The sequence below is a fragment of the Nothobranchius furzeri genome, chromosome 6, assembly GCF_043380555.1.
Source record: "Nothobranchius furzeri strain GRZ-AD chromosome 6, NfurGRZ-RIMD1, whole genome shotgun sequence".
In the NCBI taxonomy this organism is placed as follows: domain Eukaryota; kingdom Metazoa; phylum Chordata; class Actinopteri; order Cyprinodontiformes; family Nothobranchiidae; genus Nothobranchius; species Nothobranchius furzeri.
Genome location: NC_091746.1, coordinates 70,676,457 through 70,700,062, shown reverse-complemented (window position 1 = coordinate 70,700,062; position 23,606 = coordinate 70,676,457). Strand labels below are relative to the sequence as shown.

The 23,606-nt window shown below is 47.3% G+C and overlaps 1 protein-coding gene across 1 annotated transcript; it reads right to left on the bottom strand.

The window, feature by feature from the left end:
- Nucleotides 1-4,185: 4,185 nt before the first annotated feature.
- zer1 (zyg-11 related, cell cycle regulator) lies at nt 4,186-19,432 on the bottom strand. The gene is made up of 16 exons (XM_015943360.3): nt 19,237-19,432; nt 17,626-17,848; nt 17,379-17,529; nt 16,727-17,184; nt 13,420-13,593; nt 13,225-13,339; nt 11,922-12,068; nt 11,675-11,848; nt 11,340-11,555; nt 8,568-8,609; nt 8,363-8,482; nt 8,165-8,280; nt 7,828-8,016; nt 7,551-7,648; nt 4,544-4,646; nt 4,186-4,454 (listed from the first exon to the last, which is right to left on the bottom strand). Exons 2-16 carry the CDS (start codon nt 17,790-17,792, stop codon nt 4,367-4,369), a joined length of 2,358 nt encoding a protein of 785 aa, XP_015798846.1. The 5' UTR covers nt 17,793-17,848; nt 19,237-19,432; the 3' UTR covers nt 4,186-4,366.
- Between the last annotated feature and the right edge of the window lie 4,174 nt (nt 19,433-23,606).

Below are 23,606 nucleotides of genomic sequence, written 5' to 3'. Positions count from 1 at the left end.
ATCTCAATCGATGTACGTGACATAGTCCAAACACATGAAGAGCATAAGATTAGTGCTGCCAGCCCTTCTTTACCATGGAATGTGCTAGTACTAGGTCAGCTGTTGAATTAATTATATAATCACTCTGATAAAGACAATAAAGTTAATTTTATACTAAATTGAATATCTACTGAGAAATCACATTGTAGCCATAGAAACATCTATTGGCTACTCAGACTAGCAGGTCCGTACCAAGCCAGAACAACATCCCCAAAGGGCACTGCACCCGATCACTCCAACCCAATACACTGCACACCCACCATTAAACCAGACTGCACTCACCTAAAATCCATCTGCAGCTGTGGGTTAAAACTCATAAAATGGCCACAACAACATGAGGAATAAAGTTAAAAAGCACCCTGAAGGTCAAGACCCTCCCCTGGGGTCTGGGCCTACACGCCAATGCCATACTCTTTTGGTCCATTTGAGCTCTAGTAAAGCAGCCCACTGGATCGGCGCAGTGGGATCCTTCACAGATGGCAGGAGGATCCAGTGAGTCGTGGCAGATGGCTGCTTATACTGAGCCAGGATCCTCTGGAGGTTTAAAGGGGAGTTTTCCTCTCCACTGTTGCTACATGCTTGCTTATTTGAGGATTTCTGTTAAAAATTGATTTTATATCCCTGTTCACTTATAGCTTAAGTCTAAGTCTCCTCCCCTTACAGTGGGCTCACGGGTCACTGAACCAAATAAATGAACGTAAGTGAACAGCCCCTTCAGGTGTGATCACACTAAACACTTCGGTCAGCTGACATGCTGCTTTTTAAATGCGCTATAGAATAAACGTGGTATGGTAAAACCTAGTTACTTTTCCATCAGTAGAAAATAAATGCTGTTGGCATCAAAATGTGTATCTCATAACTATGAGATAGAGAAGTAAATTAGATTAAAATTGTTACTTCTAAAGAAAATGCAGATAAATGTTATTGATGAAAATCAACTTTATTTTGACTGATTTGAGGCCCACCTGCCTACCCACGTCCACGTGGTTGAGAAGGTAATGACTAATGGATCAGTTGCAACCTCGTAGGAAAAGTTTCTACAAAGGTTTGAGGGCCCTGGTTTACTTTGGTCCAGAATAAAACCGTATAAACTTTGTTTTCCACAAATTGGAAGTTTTAAATTTCAGACTCGTCTCTGTAGTTTCATTCATCTTTTAAAATATTTCTTTAAATACTTTTAACGGTTTTTAAGTGTCTTAACGGTCTTGGGCCTTCCTGTCGTTCAGAACTGCTTTTACCGTATGAACCCACCCGGTCTCTGCGCTCCTCTGGCAGCCGTCTCCTTGTCATCCCTAAAGTCAGGACTCATATTCACGGCGAGGCGTCCTTCCAGTACTACGGTCCTCGCCTCTGGAACGAGCTGCCAGGGGACCTCAGGGCCGCAGAGAACGTTCATGTTTTTAGAAACAGAATCAAGACTCATCTTTTTAGCTTGGCTTCTAACTGAATACGCTCACTTTTTTAATTAATGAATGAATTAATTAGTTTATTTATCTATTTATTTGATGTATTCTTTCTTTATACGTGCTTTTTAAACAGTTTTTACCATAGATTTATGATCAACATTATTTAAAAATCTATATAACTTTTATATTACAATTCTCATTTTAGCTCTTATGATTTTATATTTTAACCTTAATTTAACCTTTTTCCAGTGTTTCCTCTGTGGGAGCCCTCTGCCCCGGGGGCGGTGGTCGGCTGTGGCGGCCTGGGTGCTTTCCCGGTGTGCCTAGGTGGAGGTGGGGGTCTCCGCCCTCCCTGACCTGGGCGCCCTGTGTCGGTGCCGTGGATCTGCTGCTGTCGGGGCAGATGGCTCCCCTGATGGCGTTTCCTTATCTTAGCTGGTCTGGCTTATCTAATCTCAGCCCATTGTGTTTTTTCCATGGGGGTTGGGGGGGGGGATGAGTGTTGTGAAGGTTTTTTGTGTCAGACTGTTTTTAAAATTCTGGGGATGGGAGGGAATGTGGGTATGCGGCACCTTTTTAACTTGTTAAGCACTTTGAGTTGCATGTATTGTAGGATAAAGTGCTATATAAACGTTTCATAAAGTTTGATGATCTTCATTTAAAAACGGACTCAAAGTTTTTTACCACTCCATGTTTATTGCTTACTCATATTTTACATTAATGCCGGCATTCCCGCTTCCCTCCTCAGCAGCACACGAACAAATCCACACCCACAGGAACATCAAACCGTTTCAAACACAGCAGCTCCACCCAAGCAGGTTTGGATTCTCATAAATAATCACAAACTGTCTCCAAACATCTTGGAAAAGCAGAAACTAGAGCATTCCCGTGACACAGAATCTAGGTTTTCCTTTTGATTTGTAGCCAAACTCGGAAAGTTTTAGAAAAACATGAATTTGATCGTGAGTTCCTAAAAAAAACATTTCTCTCTTACCTATTTACAGATTTGAATCCCAAACTAAGGAACTGAATCCAGTCTGGAAAAATGCAACTACTGAATTCTTCATATTCCAGAAAATCTAAAAAGGACAGAAGATGAGAAGTCCAGTCGGAGCTCAAACAGAAGCCGGACCAGGAGGAAATGGCAATCCCACCACCTTCGTGATCCAACTCTGGATACTGAACCAGATCTAAAGCGTTTGGAGCTTTAACAACATGATGGGTTTAGGATTTACTGTTTTATGGAACATCAGGAATAAAACCTGGATCTGGAATCAGAACCTTCTAAAACATCCCACCCATGACTTTGTTCATCCATAAACAAAACAGATCACCGATGAAGAATCAGACCAACCAGGAATTCTGTTCTGTGAGCATCAAATCCCAGTTCTTTATTTCAGAAGAATCAGGAAAAGGGTCTGATATCCAGTCTTTGTGGCACTCCTCTGGATCATTTTAAAAAACTTTAAAAGAAAACAAATCCAAACTTGTTTCTGAAGTTAAAAATCTGCTTCAGCGATCCATTCAGAACTGATCCAGCTCCTCTAGGACCCGTCTGGATCCAACAGGGAAGCAACGAGGAGGAGTTGAGACCAGATGGGAAACAAAGGGAGACTCTGAGACCAAAATGAGGTTTTTAGCTCCGTCATTCATCCTAATCAGAGATGGAACGTGTCGGAAAAACGTCAAACGGAAAGTCCACATCTTTTCTGTCTCCAGGTCAGAACCTGCCAGATCCTAGAGTACTGGATCCATCTAGGAGGAGGAAAATCCAGAGGAAGAGGAGCAACAACCAGCTGTAAAAAGATGTCTCTTTAGAATATTATCCCAGGATAATTCCATAGTGAAGCCAAATCCCAGCAGGAAGGATCTGAATTCCGTGTTTTTGATCTCATTTCCGTTAATGATGAGGAATTTCTCCTAAAAAATGGTGTTTGAGAAGCTTCCTCTCCGGTCAGAATGGGTAATCCCATCCACAGCTGATCATTCCAGAGAGGGAACTGGTCAGGTTCCCGAAATCCAGGAGCTTTACATGATTCATAGGACTTTGGATCTGGAGATGGGATGGAGAACATGGGTCCACCAGGGGGCTGGCAATGGGTCGGGTACATGTGGATCCATCTGGGAATGGGTCAGGTTTCCACTGGACCTTACAGTCCTTCTTCTTCTGTGGTTTTGAGAGGACAGGAGGGTAAACCGGACCCGTATGAGCTGGTTTCTCATAAACCCGGTTCTGTTTGGAGGAACTCGGGTAGACTTGATGAGGCAGCTGAGAGTCCAAGTCCTCTGGTGGGTTCAGGTGGAAAACGGGCCCAACAGAACCAGAAACATTTGGTGGTTCAGACAGGAGGGTTGTGTTATTCCGTCCTCTGGGTTTCAGGACAGACTGGCCTTTGGACATCAGCTGATCAGACATCCAGCAGGCCCGAGACCAGGACTGCTGGACTCCAGAACCAGGTCTCACCGTTTCTGTAGGTCTGGACTGGGTCAGAGTTCTTAGAAACCAGCAGAAGGATGAGAACCAATCAGAACCAAGCAGAATATTTACATATATAACACGCGTGTTCGCCTGCAGGAAGTCCAAACACGTGTTGGCCTCTGTGAGCCGGGCCAGAGTCCAGAACCTCCACTGGCTGTCCAGCTCACAGCCAAGAACCTGGCAGAAGTTTCTGTCCCGTTTGAGAACTTAAAACAATAACACACACACACACACACACACACACACACACACACACACACACACACACACACACAAGAGAGAGAGAGGGGAAACAGCGACCCAACAAACGGGTCTGATCCAGAGACTCGGTTCTGTTCTATCAAAAAGGAGAAAACAAAAAGATGTGGTGAAAACCCGGTGGTACCGACAGCAGGAGGTGTCGGGTCGAGCCCATCCACATCTGGGCCCGGTTCTGGTGGACTCAGCCCCTCTGGCCGTAGTTCACCTCTGGCCCATTGTTGGTTTCCATCGGATCCTCCTTAAAGTTCTCACACTGCTCCATCACCTTCCTGAGGAAGCAGTCAGACAGGAAGAAGGTCCTCGAATAAACTGGTAACGTTCTCCAGGGAAACACCTCTGAACCAGGATGAATTCCTACCTGGCCATGTCCTTGGTCTCTGGATGAGAACTCTCCAGCTCCAGAACTTTCTCCAGGAGATGTATCCCACCTTCCTTGATCAGCAGGGGGCAGTATTTACCAGCTGCAGGTCAAAGTCAGAACATCACAGGCTCAGATCTAATTCAGACGCCTCGGTCGTTGTCACAAGTAAAATACTCAAAACTAGTTAGCGTACCGGGTTATACGAAGGGGCGTGGCTTGGTAAAGGTGTGATCAGCACACCCTGAAAAGTCCCTTTTCATCAGGGCTGAGCTAACAGAGACCATACCCTAACCGTAACCCTAACAAAGTCATTTCACTACACGCCTCTAAAACCGAGCTTCAGGGGGTTCCCATGGTGGGGACTAGCCAACTGTTCCCATAGTGGGATAGCTAGGTGTGCAAACAAGGAAGCACCGGTAGCTTTGTGCGTTGTGAGGCCGTTGGTGATTACCCCAACGCATACAGGTGCGCAGACACTTTAAACGTTACACAGAACATTTGGAGGTAACGAGGTCTATCCAGAAGATTCCCATCAGAACATCTGAGCATCATCTCCATGATCAGCAGCCATCGGCGCCCTGCGGAGCTGTGGACAGCAGCTCGGAGCGTCTGTGGGTCGGAGCCCAGCAGCAGAACCAGAAGGCAGCAGGTAAAATGTTTCTACGCTCTAGTTTAGTTGTAACATTAATATGATGCTGGGCATGTTTGTCCGCTTGTTTAGAACAAATATTCATGATTATATATTCATCCATCTGCTTGACCACATTTAACTCATTCACTGCCAATGAGACTAAAGTCGTCATTTGCATTTTTTTACTGTTTGAGCATCAGAACGAGCCCCAGCGCTGAGAGAACAAACATCTCAGCCCTGAAGTCGATCTTCATCCGCATACGTCACAGATCACATGATCAGGAAGCAACACACCCATGTGTTAGGAGATCGTTTTGGGCCGTTCCTGTAAAAAAAGTGAGGCGCGAACCGGAAAAGCGTCTGCCGATCATAATTCGACAACGGATTATGAAAGAGCGGATAACGCTCGAAACACGCGGACTCTTCCTGATTTAAGAGGTGAGTCTCCTCTTTGTTTTGGTTGTTTTGGCATCGACATCATGTTAGTGCGCAACGTTCTATGACTCTTAAAAAAACAGTAAAAACGGTGAGAAACGCTGGCAGCGAAGGCCGTTAGTGATCAGGAAACGGCTGGCAGTGAATGAGTTAAAAGCAGACTGAGCCCTTGAGACGGACTCACTGTTTTGTAATGTGGTACATAACATGTAACTGAAGTATTTGTAACATGTAACTGAAGTATTTGTAACTGTAACTGAAGTATTTGTAACATGTAACTGAAGTATTTGTAATGTGTTACTGAAGTTTTTGTAACTGTAACTGAAGTTTTTGTAACTGAGGTTTTTGTAACTGAATTATTTGTAACATGTACCTGAAGCATTAGTAACTGTAACTGAAGCATTAGTAACTGTAACTGAAGCATTAGTAACTGTAACTGAAGTATTTGTAAATGTAACTGAAGTATTTGTAACTGTAACTGAAGTATTTGTAACATGTAACTATTTGTAACTGAAGTATTTGTAACTGTAACTATTTGTAACTGAAGTATTTGTAACTATAACTGAAGTATTTATAATTGAAGTATTTGTTACTGTAACTGAAGTATTTGTAACATGTAACTGAAGTAATTGTAACTGTAACTATTTGTAACTGAAGTATTAGTAACTGTAACTTGAGCTGCCTCTTGGCCAGGACTCCCATGAAAGTGAGGTTTTTATCTCAAAGAAACCTTCCTGGTTAAATAAAGCATAAATAAATAAAAATACAGATTAAATGATGGATATTTATTTATTATGTGAGAAATGAAAATGTCGGGAGGAAATGATCATGACCGTTTTTTAACTCTCGCTCTAAATGAAAACAGATGTGCAGCTAACCTCTGATGGTTTCTGTAGCTGCTTGTGACTTTTATTAATAAGGGTTAAGATGCACGGAAGTCCAGGGAACCGAACCAGAACCGCTCAGCGAATGTTTTAAACAGGTAATCAAAGGACGTTCCAAATAGCATACAGCCACTCCTGCCTTTGATGTCCTTGTTTTGTACTTGGTAGCGTCTTGGTTGCATTGGATGGCGGAGTGGGAGCGGCAGAAACACTTTACCGGACAGGAAATGACTCACAACCACTCTGGTTGTCTGGAAGGCTGTTCTTTAATAAACACACAACGGCTGCTATCTCGCCAAACCTGCAACCAGCAGCGTTCATACAACCCGTAACGTTACTGGAGTGACGGAGCGAAAGTTCAGTTCACCTGCAGCGCGCTTCTCCCAAGTTATGCAAGGGCGGGGGGGTAGTGGCGCATACTGGTGACATCATAACAAGATGACTTTAGCCGTCTTACAGAAAGCACATACTTACGGCTGTTACAACTTCCTAAAGGCTTGTTAGCTAAAACGTTAGCTTAACAACTGAGCTGCCGGATCCTAGCAACATTTACCGGAACGCGTCCTTTCAACGACAGTTTTCCTGTTTGAATGCGGTGAAACGACCAGCTGGCCTCCGCATTGTGAACTTGTTCCCGGCTTCAGTCGATGGCGTAAGCAACGTTACTTATGAAGCTAACAGCCTCAACGAAGCCATCAGCAAGGCAGTGGAGTGGATGGAACATCGCCATGGCAACGCCTTCGGTTTCTTTTAATCATATAGATGATTTTATATGAAGTCTGTGTGTCCACTAACTGGTCTACAGATTAGCTATCTGTATGGCTTCTTCACGTTTTGGTCCGAACCGCTGACTTGACCCGTTTCCTGATCAAATATTCATGCAGAAGCGAGCCCGCCTCCCTCTGAGCTGCCCCACACACACTACCTGATGCATGCACAGCCCAAGGTCACATTCAACAGCTTTCAGAGGAAATCAGGAACATGAAGGAGATGGTGCCGGTTTATTATCCGGTGTGAAGGGGAGGTTGCTGGTTTGAATCCTGCTGATACTCACGGTAAACTGACACAAGGTTGAACAGAGCCCAGGTGGCCCAGTGCTGGCTGACGGGGGCGATGCCCTGAGGCAGCAGGCGGAGGATCGGCTCGAACGACCTGAGAGCAAAAAGAAAGAGCTGCCGGTTCAATCCCAAACTCCCACAATTCCTTCTGACTTCATGGCTGTTAACTGTGCAGAGTTCCAAGCTTTAATATCATTCAAATGGCCCACACCAGCTGGTGAGGTGCTGCATGTGACCTTTGACCCCCAACAGGAAACCACTCCAGAACCTCACCTGTAGTTGATGTTGCGGCGCGAGCAGACGTCCCAGCTCTGGATGGCGTCCCACATCCTGTCCATCACGGCGTCTCTCCGGGGCTCGTCCATGGCCCAGGCCTCCGGGCCGTCGAACATGATGTGGGACAGAACCCCGCAGGCATTGTAGGACACCTCGATCCCATCAGCTTTGCTTTCCAGCAGATTACTGCAGAGAAGGAGAAGGAGAACGCTGAGCAGGAATCAGCCCAGCTGCAGCTGCTCCACAGGAACCCATCAGATCCGATCTTCTGGCTCCTCCTAAGCTGGTTCTTCTCCCTACGACTGAGACACACCTGTCTAAGAGGAGGTCTCACCTGAACACGGTGATGAACTGCGGCGTGAGCAGCTGTGGCCTCAGCGCTCTGACCTCAGCAACATTTCCCAGAAGACCCAACATGTTACGGTGAAGCTCCTGTTTATCCGGAAACTCCTGGTGACAGAAGCAACAGAACGAAGTCGGTTTCAGAACTGCTGAGGGAACCTGCTCAGGTGAGGCGAGCGCCTGGACCCACCTTCAGACAGTCCAGGAACAGACTCATGCCGCGACAGTTCAGGAACATCTGGCAGTTGTCGGGCGTCTCATCCGTGATGTTCCACAGGGCGCTCCAGGAGAACTCCATCACCTGATCACACTGACATCAAACACACCTGACTTACAGGAAATTCTACAACCTGCTGAGACTCAGACTCCAGGACGCCACCTGCTGGAGGACTCACCGTTTGGTCCTGAAGCTTCTTCTGGATTAAATTCAACATCGTCTGAGGATGAGAAGGGAAAAGGAGTCAGGTAATCTAACAAACACCTGCTGGCCCAGGACTCCAATAAACATCTGGGACCATCTACTGCTGATTCCCTTTAGGAGTCAACCCAATTCAAGATGGCCACCGCGGCTGCAGCAACACCAGTAGAGGTGGTGATTTTATTACCTTTAGAACACGTTTGTACGTCACGAATTTTTGCTCTAATTACAAACTAATGATTTATTTCATGCCGCTACGGTACGTGTTAATAAAAGTGATCCTCTTCAGTGCACAAGTTCGTTACGTGTTAATAAAAGTGATCCTCTTCAGTGCACGAGTTCGTTACGTGCACACCTCAGCAAGCCAACGTCCCGACCGACGGCTTTGTGAGCACGTTGGTCACCAGACTCCTGTCCATGGTCGGTATCAAGGTTTCAGAGATGATCAAGCTGTTCAACCCAGGTTACCATGACAACTACCTACCAGGCTGATGCCATTTCACCACCATGATGGAAAAGAAATATGAAACACTTAAGGTATGTGTGCGTGTGTGTGTGAGAGTGTGTGGGAGTGTGAGAGAGAGAGAGAGAGAGAGAGAGAGAGAGAGAGAGAGAGAGTGAGTGTGTGTGTGTGTGTGTGCGCGTGCACCTGTGTGTGTGAGTGTGTGTGCGTGTGTGTGTGTGCGTGCGTGCATTCGCACGCGTGTGTGTGCGTGTGAGAGTGAGTGAGTGTGAGTGTGTGTGTGTGTGGGAGTGTGAGAGAGAGAGAGAGAGAGAGAGAGAGAGAGAGTGAGTGTGTGTGTGTGTGTGTGTGCGTGCGTGCATTCGCACGCGTGTGTGTGCGTGTGAGAGTGAGTGAGTGTGAGTGTGTGTGTGTGTGTGTGTGTGTGTGTGTGTGTGTGTGTGCGTGCGTGTATGCTTGCTTGCTTGCGTGTGTGTGTGTGTGTGCGTGCGTGTATGCTTGCTTGCGTGTGTGTGTGTACGTGCGCGCGTGTGCGTGCGTGTATGTGTATATGTGTGTGTGCATTTGCGTGCGTGCACATGTGTGTGTGCGTTTGTGTGCGTGCATGCGCGCGTGTGTGTGCGTGTATGTGTATATGAGTGTGTGTGTGTGTGTGTGTGTGCGTGCGTGCGTTTGTGCGCGTGTGTGTGCGCGTGTGTGTGTGTGTGCGTGTGTGTGAGAGTGAGTGAGTGAGTGAGTGAGTGAGTGAGTGAGTGAGTGAGTGTGAGTGTGTGTGCGTGCGTGCGTGTATGCTTGCTTGCGTGTGTGTGTGTACGTGCGTGCGTGTGCGTGCGTGTATGTGTATATGTGTGTGTGCATTTGCGTGCGTGCACATGTGTGTGTGCGTGCATGCGCGCGTGTGTGTGTGCGTGTATGTGTATATGAGTGTGTGTGTGTGTGTGCGTGTGTGTGTGTGTGTGTGTGTGTGTGTGTGTGTGTGTGCGCGTGTGCGCGCGCGTGTGTGTGCGTGAGTGAGTGAGTGAGTGAGTGAGTGAGTGAGTGTGTGTGCGTGCGTGCGTGCGTGTATGCTTGCTTGCTTGCTTGTGTGTGTGTGTGCGTGCGTGCGTGTATGCTTGCTTGCGTGTGTGTGTACGTGCGCGCGTGTGCGTGCGTGTATGTGTATATGTGTGTGTGCGTGCATGCGCGCGTGTGTGTGCATGTATGTGTATATGAGTGTGTGTGTGTGTGTGCGTGCGTGCGTTTGTGCGCGTGTGTGTGTGCGCGCGTGTGTGTGTGCGCGTGTGAGAGTGTGTGTGTGTGCGTGCGTGCGCGCGCGTGTGCGTGCATGTGAGAGTGAGTGAGTGAGTGAGTGTGAGTGTGTGTGCGTGCGTGCGTGTATGCTTGCTTGCGTGTGTGTGTGTACGTGCGCGCGTGTGCGTGCGTGTATGTGTATATGTGTGTGTGCATTTGCGTGCGTGCACATGTGTGTGTGCGTTTGTGTGCGTGCATGCACGCGTGTGTGTGCGCGTGTATGTGTATATGAGTGTGTGTGTGTGCGTGCGTGCGTTTGTGCGCGTGTGTGTTCGCGTGTGAGTGTGCGTGTGCGTGTGTGTGTGTGTGTGTGTGTGTGTGTGTGTGTGGGTGGGTGGGTGGGTGGATGCATGGGCCGGACTGAGACTGCAGAGTTGTGTATAGGGAGGGGCGGGCGCTCTATGTGACTGGCCAATCACAGAGCGTGAAGTCAGTTTCCCAATAAGGATTTTCCTTCAGCAATGATTAATTATTTACGAGTTTTACTCGTTTCATGCTCGTATTCGTCAAAAATTTTAGTCGACTAAAATAAGACTAAAACTAAAAAAAATGGACGGCTAAAACTGTGACTAAAATTTAAGAGTTTTAGTCAAAAGACTAAAACTAAATAAAAATTTCCTGTCAAAATTAACACTGGGCAGGTGAGCCCAGAGCCAAGCCTCAAAGCCGCTGTCAGACACGGGCTGGCCCTGCTCTGCCGCTTCTGGACCAGAACCAGAACCATGTGATCACTTCACACTCAGCCTGTGCAGATGTTGCCACAGCTGCTCCCTTTTACATTTCACTAGCTGCCTTGTTTATATGATGTGTTTGCTTTCCATTCCTCCTGCTGTTCACTTAGACCCTGGCTGATACCGGAACTGCAGAACCTAAGGTCTCATCAGGTCCTAATAGAACATGGTTCTGGTTCTGTTGGGTCCGTCTGGCATCACAGAGCTCAAACACACACTGGAATGTTCCGAGACATCTAGAGCAGATCCGACGTTCCAAATTTACCTTGACGAAGCCCATCTTCCCCACAGCCTCCTTGTGATGGTTGTCCACCTGACACACCAGAGCGTTGCACAGGTGAACGGCGATCCTCTGGATGGACTCGTCCTGCCGGGCCGGCTCTAGGATCTTCAGCAGTAGCTGGTTGACCCGGCTGTACTGGAACTCCAGCTCCTCTGGAATACTGAAGTTACACAGAGTCAGGCAGCAGTTCCTCTGGACCTGGAGCAGGAAGACCAACACGTTCCATCAGGAACGACGGGAAACTCCACAGTAACACCCTGTCCACGTCAGCTAACTCTCAGTGGCTGCGGCAGCCATCTTGGATCATGTGGACTCACTGTGACTTCCTGGTACTGCTCCATCCCATTCAGAACCACCTGAATCACATCCCGCCGTAGACGAACACTTTGGTCGCTGCGGTAGTCTGTGTTGGTCAGGTAGAACAGCGCCGCGCTACCCGTCACCTGGACGCTCTTATCAAACTTGTGACACTTCAATGCTGCGATCACCAGCTGGAACATTAAAGGGAAGGCATCAGAACCAGAACCAGGAGCAGAACACTGTCAGAGACGAGCCGGGTCAGACCTGCAAGGCCCGGAGCAGCTGGCTACAGTGCTGGATCCTGGCGATGTCAAACAGCTGATTGATGGCTCTGTGGGCCAGTTCAGGGCGGAACTCCGTGTAGGCCTCAATGGCGTTCAGGACCTGGTCTTCATTCTTGGACCCAGTCACCTGAAGGGTCCACAGAAGAAAAGGTGTAGTGAAGAAAAATTACTGATGGCTACAACAAATCAGAGCACGGCTTCAGAAAAGGGGCGTGTCTATCTGAACTGAGCAGCAGAAAACTCACGACTTCGGTCCAAAACTTTATCAAAGCACTAAACCCGCTCAAAGATTCTGGTTCTGATTTATTACAGGTGATAATTAAATGTGTCGCTGGTCTGAGCTCCGCCTGACGCCAAGGAGCCAGAACCTAAACAGAACCGGAGAGCCGGCCCACTTTAAGCCCCAAACAGGAGAGGAGATCAGGCCCCGTTACCATGGTGATCTGACCGAGGACCAGTTTCAGGCCCCGTTACCACGGTGATCTGACCGAGGACCAGTTTCAGGCCCCGTTACCACGGTGATCTGACCGAGGACCAGTTTCAGGCCCCGTTACCACGGTGATCTGACCGAGGACCAGTTTCAGGCCCCGTTACCACGGTGATCTGACCGAGGACCAGTTTCAGGCCCCGTTACCACGGTGATCTGACCGAGGACCAGTTTCAGGCCCCGTTACCACGGTGATCTGACCGAGGACCAGTTTCAGGCCCCGTTACCACGGTGATCTGACCGAGGACCAGTTTCAGGCCCCGTTACCACGGTGATCTGACCGAGGACCAGTTTCAGGCCTCGTTACCACGGTGATCTGACTGAGGACCAGTTTCAGGCCCTGTTACCACGGTGATCTGACTGAGGACCAGTTTCAGGCCCCGTTACCACGGTGATCTGACTGAGGACCAGTTTCAGGCCCTGTTACCACGGTGATCTGACTGAGGACCAGTTTCAGGCCCTGTTACCATGGTGATTGGTAAAAGTTTTACTTTTTGTTTCACTCTCAGGTGTTTTCTTCTGCTCTGACCAACGAAATAAATAAAACCGTAACTCAGCAGCAACAGCTGATCCAACGTTTACATCATTAATAAACAAAAAAAATCACAAAGGAGGTTAAAGTGCCCTTGGGTCTCTGGGATGAAAGGATGAATGCTGGTGAGGCATCCTGTTCCAGGGGTAGAGGTTAGTCTGTAGAGAGAGAGAGTGTGTGTGTATGTGGTGGGTTGGGGGGTGGGGGGTGGGGTAGTCATGACGAGGCGACACCATGCCCAGGTGGCGCCGCCGCGGCACGTACCTTGTAGGCTGGGATGTGGGTCACGTTGCACAGCGTGGTGTCGTACAGACCCAAGAACTGCAGCGGCCTCTTCAGCTCTTGGAATGGGATGATGCTGCTCTTACTCGGCTCCGTGCTGAAACACAAACAAGATTATCAGATCTCCTCCCTCCTCCCCCCCAAGCCCCTCCCTCCTCCCCCCAGGCAGGCAGTAACCTCGGACGTCCCATGGCTTCCTCAAAGTGTGGCACAGTGCAGTTGTCCAGCATCACAAGACCTGAGATGTCCAGAGAAACCAGATGAACGAGTCGCTGGACAACAGCTGTTAGGATTTTACGGCTCATCTGGAACTTGGTCGACTTCCTGCCTTCTCGAGAAATGTCCAGATGCCTGAAGAGGAGAAAGATGTTTACAGATCTGGATCAGAGGGGTTCTGACTGGTTCTGACTGGGTTCCAAAAGCATCCTGTTGGGAGTTCTGACCCGATTAAGGAAAGAAGTGAAGCATGCAGGAAGCTAACTCGGTTTAATCTCGTTTCCAAGTTCAAATCAACAATCCAGATTAAAACCACAGAACTGGGCCTAAACTTTGTTTCCAGCTGAGATCCAAACCCAAGAATGACTGTTCCACTGCCGTGGTATCAGACGCCTGAACCTTCTAAACCACCAGGAGAGGAGGATGCTCTCCACATCGCTTTTGGGAATGTTTGATCGCTGGAGGATCCATGATTGTTTTAGGGATAGATGAGGAAGGTAAGTTTCAGTCCGACACAGTTGATATTGTTCACAAGGCGTCTTAACTAGGTCTTGTTTCATTCCCAATCTGCTCTCCAACTCCTCCCAAAGTCATCTCGCATTTCTAAACAGGGATTTTAGAGTACATCTGTCGCCCTGAACATCTGGAGTGACAGGAGAGAGGCCCCAACACTCCTGGGAGGAATTCAATATTCCTGGAGAATGTCAGACATTTTGGAAGCTCCAACGCGTTTGTAGCTGCTGAGCGTGTCTGGATAAGAGACGTGATCAAATCAAATCAGATCCACCATGAATGGATTTACTCTTAACTTTTATTCAGTAAGTGAAAGCTCTGGCTGGTCTGAGGTATCGTCTTACATGCCAGGTTTCTTTTATGGTCCTGTTGAGTCCTAAAGATGCTGGAAGTTTAACGGATGCAAAGGAAGTGGGAATTCTTTCGTCTCCAAAGGTTGTGGCTAAACAACTCACAGCTGCTCTTGATGAACATAACATCTATGATAGCTTCCAGTCAGGTTTTCGTAGAGCTCATTCTACTGAAACAGCTCTTCTTAGGGTCTCTAATGACCTTCTGACTCACAGTGATGCAGGGGACTGTTCTGTTCTGGTCCTGCTGGACCTGACTCCAGCCTTTGACACTGTTGACCATCACCTGCTACTGGAGAGGCTGAGAGACTGGGTAGGCCTATCAGGATCTGCTCTGGAGTGGTTCTCCTCTTATCTCTCTGAGCACTCCTTTTCTGTGGCCGTCTCCAAGTTTAGGTCCTCCACCACCTCCCTCACCCATGGTGTCCCACAAGGTTCTTTGCTGGGGCCTCTGCTCTTCCTCCTCTATCTGCTTCCTCTTCAGCACCTCCTGAGCTCCTTCAAAGGAATCTCCTACCATCTTTATGCAGATGACATCCAACTGTACATCTCCTTTAAGCCCCATGAGATGTCTAAGCTGCAGCTGTTACACACCTGCTTAGACTCTATCTAAACCTGGATGGTGGGAGCTTTCTTCAGCTGAATGAAGATAAGACTGAGATCCTCATCTGTGCCCCAGACAAGCTGGTTCCCAAAGTCAGAGACTCTCTTGGTCAGCTTGCTTCTCACACCAAACCTTCCGTCAGGAATCTTGGCGTGACCTTTGACCCAGCTCTCACCCTGGATTCTCATGTCAGTTCTCTTGTTCGCTCTTCCTTCTTCCATCTCAGGAACGTTGCTAAGCTGAGTCCCATTCTGTCCCGCTCTGAACTTGAGACAGTTCTGGTAAATGACCTGTATTTGATGCTGCGCATTCTAGAGTCCTGGAAAACCCCAAGGAACTTTCCAACACAATATGTCATTCACACCCTGGTGGCGGCGAACTACATTTGCCCTGGGGTGCACTGACAGGGGTGAGGCTGCCGTACAGACACCACCAAGCAGGGTTAAGTGTCTTGCCCAAGGACACAACAGCAGTGACAAACTAAGCGGGGCTCGAACCTGCAACCTTCCGACTACAGGGCAAGCCATTAACTCTCCTCCAGCTTCACTGGCTGCCAGTCAACTTCAGGGTTCATTTCAAGATCCTGGTTCTGGGGCCTCATTTATCAAGCTTGCTTACGCACAAAACGGGGTCGGAAAACTGAGTAAGCAACTTTCCACCCAAACTTTGGGACTTATAAAAGAAAACTTAGCGGAAAAATGTGCGCAACTTCAAGTTGACGAAGGACCTGGCTTTCATTTCTCCACCTCGCCCACAGATACCTCATCTTCTGCTTGTGTGAAATTGCGCTTCCTTGATCTGCCTTGATCTACGGTCGCCATGTCATTGGCGGAGTGCTGCAACAGCCGGCTTACGTATATGCATGAGATCCACAAGGCACTTTGCATTGACCATTTATGGCAGTAAGTGGGCGTGGTGAGGGCGGGATGTGACTAAAAAGCAGCTGAGAAACATTCTCGTTAGTCTCTGATTTATGAAGCGGAGATTGTGTGCAGCTGTGCATACTCCATGTTTGATAGATCACAAACCTACTTGGCGTTAGTACTTTTTTTTTTGCTGAGCTTAAGTACGGTTTTAGTAAGGATTCTACGCCATGTTTGATAAATGAGACCCCAGGTCTTTAGGGCCTTACATGGACAAGCACCATCATACATTGATCTTCTCAGCCCCTACACCCCCAGCAGGTCCCTGAGGTCCAGCAAAGTCCATTTATTTCAGTAAATCAACGAGACAGAGACAATATAAAGGCTCAGGGGCGCTCTGCAGGTGTTTAGTTGATCTGGGTCTTGTTTCATATCACACAGTAACATTTGAATAACTAAATGCATTTTTTTTTTAGAAATTAAAAGCTTTAGCAGAAGCAGAAGCTCAGAATTCGGACATTTTCCTGGGTCCGTGAGCTCAACTCATCTACCTAATTCCCACCGGCAGGAAGGGATCCTCCGTGTGGAAGTCTAACTTCTGAAATCTGGCTTCTGTAAACTGTAGTGTAGACGTGAGTTAGAGCTCCAACTGAACCCGTGACCAGAACCGCTGCAGCCGTTACTTCATGTTGTGGGTAAACCTAGGGACTGGTGCTGGACCAGCATGCACTGGGGTGGCCCGCTGAGCAGGAGAAGCATCTTTGCTTCATTCCCAGATGGGATAAATTAAAGACAACTGTCAGGTTTTTGGAATTCTTATTCCTGTGTGAGACCCCGGTGTCGTAGAAGCTCCTGGATTTTTAGGAAAAAACTGAAGTATGGCTTGAAAAACAAGGAATGCCCTCTACGAAGATTAGTCTCCGCCCACCCCACCTTACCTGAGATTAACCAGCTCCAGTATGGTGCAGAGCAGCTCCTCGGACAGCTCCACGTTGTACAGAACCAGAGATGCCAGCCTGTCCCTCCACTGGGAGAGGAAAGCCGCTCCCTGTAAGTTCACGTTGGACAGATCCAGAGAGGTGATGGACCTGAGGGGTTTGAGCAGACGCTCAGCGTTCACTGCTTCAGGTAGACCCGCCAGGTTCAGCAGCCTGAGGCGGTTAAAGCCCTGGAAGCTAAAGTCCAAATCTAACACCCGCCAGGAGGCAGACCTGTCCTCCTCCTCCTCTTCCTCGCTGTCTTCGTTACAGGCCAGAGGAGGTCCCACTTTCTTACAGAAGATCTGGCTGCAGCCGAACAGGCAGAGAGACACCAACGTCTCCCGGAAACAGGTGAGTGTCTTCAGGCTGCGGGGCGTCAGGCTGTGGCAGCAGGTGAGGCTGAGTTCAATCAGGTCCTGGAAGAACAGAGCCCGTTTATCTCTGAACCAAGGGAAGGTTCCCCTCACCGGTCCATCAGGATGTGGCCCCAAAACTACACATAAGCCCCGCCCCAGCATCATGTGACGCCGGTTTATCTCAAAGAACAAACAGAAAACTATTCTGCTCGTTTGGTTCTGTCTCTAGAAAGGCCACAACATCACACCCCCACCTGTTTCCGTATGGCCTCCAGGTCTCGGTCCAGAACCAAGTTCTCCCTCAGCTGAACCCGGGTCAGCCTAGTGCTCCGAGGGTCCGCGAACAGCTGGAAGAAACTCTCCTCTGGTTCAAAGTAACTGTCGGTGTGGACCAGCTCCACGTACCTGGTGAAGACGGAGAAAAGACAGGCGAGTGTGTGAGGTGTGGGTTACAGGTGTGTGTGTGTGTGGGGGGGGGGGGGGGGGTGATCTGTTACATACGTGTTGACCAGCTTGTCACAGATTTCACTCGGCAGGAAGATGTCGGAGCGCAAGAGCAGCCGGTTCCTGAGTCCTTGGTAACACATGGTCTTCCTCAGGTTCCTGAGGCAGAACACCGTCGCCAGAGCCATGAGGCTGTCCGGGTCGTCTCCAGCTTTAGCGGCCATGTTGGCCCCTTTATCCCGGTCTCAGGTTAAAGATGGACGGAGCGGGGGAGGGGGACCTGAAAGAACACCCAATCGCCGAAACTAGAAATCATCATTTTCTAACCCTAACCCTCAACAGCAGCAGTTTCATGAACATGTTTATTGTTGTTGTTGTTGTTTAGAATAACAAACATTCCTCTGATGTGTCCAGAGACTGGAGCACAACCCAACCTGTCCCAGAACACATGATCTAGGCCAGAAGCCTGGACTGGATCCGTTTTTAAAGCATTTAACTTGAGCTAGAGACAAGCTAAAGCATCAGCTGATCAGAACCAGTCCAATAAACCTGATGGGATTTTTACAGGTCAGTGAACGCACCACAGTTATGGGGTCCATGAACTCTCATTGCTAGGCACCAGTTTGTCTCCTGCCGCTGATCTGGGACCAGCAGCCTAAGCAAGGAGGCCCAGACTTCCCTCTCCCCAGCCACTTGGGCCAGCTCCTCCGGGGGAGTCCCAAGGCGTTCCCTGGCCAGGTGAGAGACATAGTCCCTCCAGCGTGCCCTGGGTCTTCCCTTGTGTCTCCTCCTGGTTGGACGTACTCTAAAAACCTCACCAGGGAGGCGTCTAGGAGGCATCCTAATCAGGTGCTCGAGCCACCTCAACTGGCTCCTCTCCATGTGTGCGATGAGCTATAACAGATGTTTTTATTTCCACTTTCAGAATTTAAACCAGTGAGACTTTTAACCTGATTACGTGGTTTTAGTTGTCAGAGATAATTCTACATCTGCAGGCAGATGGAGAGCAATGAGAAATCGGTATCGGCCCAGTAAATCTGAAGAGGTGCACTTGCAATAATCACCTTATTTACTTAATAAACTGATAATATCTTAAATTATTAACGTTGACTTAAGATCAAACACACCGAGTGCAACACTCTGGGAAGGTGACATGACCGAGTTTGATGGGAAACAAGAACAGATGGATAATTAGTGATAAACTTTACAACCACTGCAGCCAACCCAACCACTTCTCACCTGTTACCTGCAGCCTGGGTCCGGTGGCCCGGTTCGGTTCTGTCTTTGTGTGTGAACACAGGTGGACCCAGAAAGAGACGGACCGTTGACAAGTTAGCGGGCTAACGAGCTACAGCTAGCTGCTTGTTTGGAAGAATTCGCCGTGAAGGTTTTAAATCTGCTGACAAACTGGAAATATCACACCGAACCATAAGTTCCGGTCCACACGCTCAGCGAAACTACTTCTTATTAAAAGTTCGGCCTTATTAACCGGTACCGGTTCGTTTTAAGGTCCAAACTAGCCTGATGCTAGCTGTGACTTTCCCCGCTGTGATACTAGCAAGAAGGCTAACAGAACCGGAGAGCTGAGCGGTACCACAACACCGGCTCCCGGTGGCTGGTACCGGGTCAGCGGCGTCAGCCCGCCCGGTTCTTCAGACGGAACCTTACCTGAGCTGTCCCCGAGGAGGTGTCTCGTTGAGGGGGACAAAACCAGGCGTTATCGGCTGTCCTCACTCATCTGATTTCGGATTCGTCCCGATGTCAACAAACAGACTCCTCCTCTCACTTCTACTTCTCCTGCTGCTCCTTCCTCTGCTCTTCCCACCTCCTCTCCGTCTGCTGCCACTTCCTGCTGCTGTCAGCACCGCTGCGCTCCGGCCCAGCTCGGCTCACCTGTGAGACCGCAAAGGAAACACCTGAGAACACCTGAACGCGTTTTAAGGTTTAATAATCAGCCTCGAGTTTTATCAGCACATAAAAGAGAAGGTAGATAGATAGATAGATAGATAGATAGATAGATAGATAGATAGATAGATAGATAGATAGATAGATAGATAGATAGATAGATAGATAGATAGATAGATAGATAGATAGATAGATAGATAGATATATGATAGATAGATAGATAGATAGATAGATAGATAGATAGATAGATAGATAGATAGATAGATAGATAGATAGATAGATAGATAGATAGATAGATAGATAGATAGATAGATAGATAGATAGATAGATAGGGACCTCAGCCTCCTCAGGAGGTGCTGGTGAGGTGAACACTGGGTACTTAAAGGTATCCACCATCTCCATGTCTGCTCCCTGGATGTTTACTGGTGAGTGAGGAGGAGTGCTTCTCTGGAAGTCAGTCATTTCCTTTGTCTCACTGGTGTTTAAGCGAAGGTGGTTACCCTCACACCAGTTCACCAAGTCCATGATGACTGACCTGTACTCCAGGTCATTCCCCTCAGACACACAGCCGACAATGGCCGAGTCATCAGAGAACTTCTGGAGGTGACAGCTGCTGGTGTTGTAGGTGAGGTCTGAAGTGTAGAAGGTGAAGAGAAAGGGAGAGAGCATCGTACCCTGTGGAGCTCCAGAACTGCACACAACCACCTCAGACGCACAGTTGTGCAGCCTCGCGTACTGTGGCCTGTTGGTGAGGTAGTTGATGGTCCATGCAGTCAGATGTTCTTCCACTCCTGCACCCCTCATCTTCTGCTGCAGTAGACACGGCTGGATGGTGCTGAAGGCACTTGAGAAGCAGAAGAACACGATTCTCACAGTGTTCTTTCACATCTCGAGGTGAGTCAGCGCCCGGTGCTGCAGGTATGGTTTATATGCAGATCGCAGTGGGTCTGTTTAGCATAGCATAGCATAGTTTATTTATATAGCACGTTTAAAATGCAGCATGGGAGCTGCCCAAAGTGCTGCACAGGCTAAAACAAAACACAATCATTACAAGGAGCTAAAACAGAGGATAAAAATCTCAATCAAAGGCAGATAAACCATGATGAATACTAAGAACACAATTAAAACAATGATACAATAAAACACTAAAACGAGTCACTGTCTAAAAGCCAAAGTGTAAAAGTGGGTCTTTAAACGAGATTTAAAAACTGCCAGAGATGGAGCCTGCCGAACTGTTTCAGCAACCACTGAACGTAGATGGGTGAGGATGAGTCTCTCCATAGTCTTCATCAGATTGGAGGTCAAGGCGACAGGTCTGTAGTGGTCTCTGGATCCCTGGGATGTGATGTTTTGGGAACTGGAACTACAGAAGAGGTCTTCCAGAGGATGGGGACCTAATCCAGCTGACGGCTCAGGTTGAACATGTGCGTGACCACTTCACAAAGCTGGTCAGCACAGCCTTGAGCAGTTTGGGGCTGATCCCATTGCTGCTGCTGATGATCATCTTTCGTTTTTCCTTCGTGTGTGCTCTGTCTTCTCAATCCCTAGTGAGTTGTGACAGATGTGTCCTCATACTGATCCAGGTTCTGCTGGAGGTTTCTTCCTGTTAAAAGGGAGTTTTTTCTGTCCACTGTTGCTACATGCTTGCACACTAGAGACCGTCAGCATGTTATTTTTTTACCAATTCCCTTTGAGCATGCGCGAACCGGATAAAGCCTGAGAACCATAGACATATATACGTAGACGCCCCGTGCTGCTTCTGCCTATTGGCGCTGCTGTAGTCCCCAGCCGCCATTTTAGATGGGTCTCTATTTGCACCCAGTGCATTCTTTTCGACTGAGGAAGGTGCTTATCCAACAAAAACACCTTTTATCAAGCTTGTTCATAAAATCAGACACAAGGTATGGCATGACGGAAAAGTCACTAGTAATCCCACATGATCTGTTTTCTGTTGTGTTTTTCATTGATGAAAACGACATTTACGAAGCAAGTCAGGAACTTGTTATAACAATTTCAGGTACAAAAATATGAGGTGAGCTACTTTTGCAAATGCGGCAAGGTGGAGAAACGAGGGCCCGGGCGGGATTCAGTCCCCAGACTCCCGGGTGAGAGTCATGCGCGCTGACCAGTCAGCCAAAGGTACATCCCCTTGGCCAAGTAGCCAGGGTGCATGATCAATCGGGACACTGACAGGATGCTCACACTGCCACACAAACATAAAAGAAAAAAAATGACATAAAAAGAAAGACAACAACACTGCATGTGCAAGTCTGGTTTAAAACCACAGGAATCTTTTGGTAAATTATATTTTCTTATTCATTCTAAAGATGCATTTAAGACATTTAAAATATTGTGTGAAGTAGTTCCAAAAGACAGAAAAAACACGATTTTCAGTGAGATCCAACAGAAAAAGTCGGGCCATAATCCCCCTGACTTAAAACAGATGCTCTACTGTTTCTGTTTCTGATGAGCAAAAAGTACAACTCAGCAGGTTTTACAGTGTAGAGCAAAAGATGCTTTTACTCGCTCTAAAACTAGAGAAAAACAAACTAATTCATGAAACTATAAATAAGTTATATGTTGGTAATAATTTTATTAAAGACCATAATGCTATAAGCACCTTTATTACACATTTTTGTACAGCTCTCCACTCTACCGATTATTCCAACCAAGAAATCTGCTCAGTTCAGGACAAAATCCCAAAATAGAAAATTGTTTAAGAGCTCAGTGGCTCTGAAATAGTGTTGACTGAATTAGATGCTGCTGTTTCTTAAATGGCTTGTGGTAAATGGTCCTGATGGGTCAAGTTCTACAGATTTTTGGGGAATTGGGATTTTTTTAGAGAATTGTTGTTAGAAGTATACGTATTTAATGAATAAAAAACAGAGGCTGTCTCCAACAACAAAACGATACCAAAACCAAACAAGGATAACTTATTACTTGGTAACTGGAGACCAATTACACGATTTTCCTGTGACTATAAGTTTTTAGCTCCCGTATTTCCCAACAGACTAAAAACTGGAATAAGTGAAATAATTGATGAAACAGTCAGTGTTCATAACGGGGCGTCACATACACCATCATACTCGTTTTAATTCAATTCAATTTCAATTCAAGTTTATTTATAAAGCGCCAAATCACGACAAGAGTCGTCTCAAGGCACTTCACATAGTAAACATTCCAATTCAGGTCAGTTCATTAAGCCAATCAGAAATAATGTTTCCTATATAAGGAACCCAGCAAATTGCATCAAGTCACTGACTAGTGTCAGTGACTATATAGCAATCCTCATACTAAGCAAGCATGCATTGACAGTGGAGAGGAAAACTCCCTTTTAACAGGAAGAAACCTCCAGAGAATCCCGGCTCAGTATAAACAGCCATCCTCCACGACTCACTGGGGATGGAGAAGACAGAGCAGACACACACACACACACACGCGCACGCACATGCGCACACGCACACAAACACACACACGCACACACACAAAGACAAGTAATGTGTCTATAGTTATGTGATGTCTTAGTAAATATTCTATTTGGAGAGACAACGAGATCGTTTCATCTTGGATATTTTGGATTATAATTCTATTATCCCTCATGACAGTCTTATTCTATTCCTCGACTTTTAAGGCATTTGACTCTCTTAAACACCCTTTTTTCTTCAAGGCTCTGGAAATGTTTGGTTTTGGACCCAAATTCTGTAACGTGAGGAGGATGCTGTACTGAGATCTAACGAGCAATCTAGGTATTTCAAATAGGTTTGCTAGAAATCGTTGGATTTGCCAGGGCTGTCTGTAGCCCACTGTTACGTATTACTGCAGTGGAGTTACTACAAACAAAATTCCCCAGACCTCGAAGGCATCCATATCTTAGATAGAGGATTTAAAATTAGCCAGTTTGCTGATGACACAGTTTTATTTCTAAAAATAAAGAAATGCTTTCTGTTGGAATCAATAAAATCCTTTCATTCTCAAGGGTTAGTTAGCCCTAACCCTGGATTAACATTAAATCTGAAAAAGTGTAAACTGTTAGCTACAAAACTGCAATCAAAGTCAAACTGACGACATTCCAATGAAAGATTAAGTGAAATATCTTCATATAATAAAATGATTGTGACTCCCAGCCTAAACGC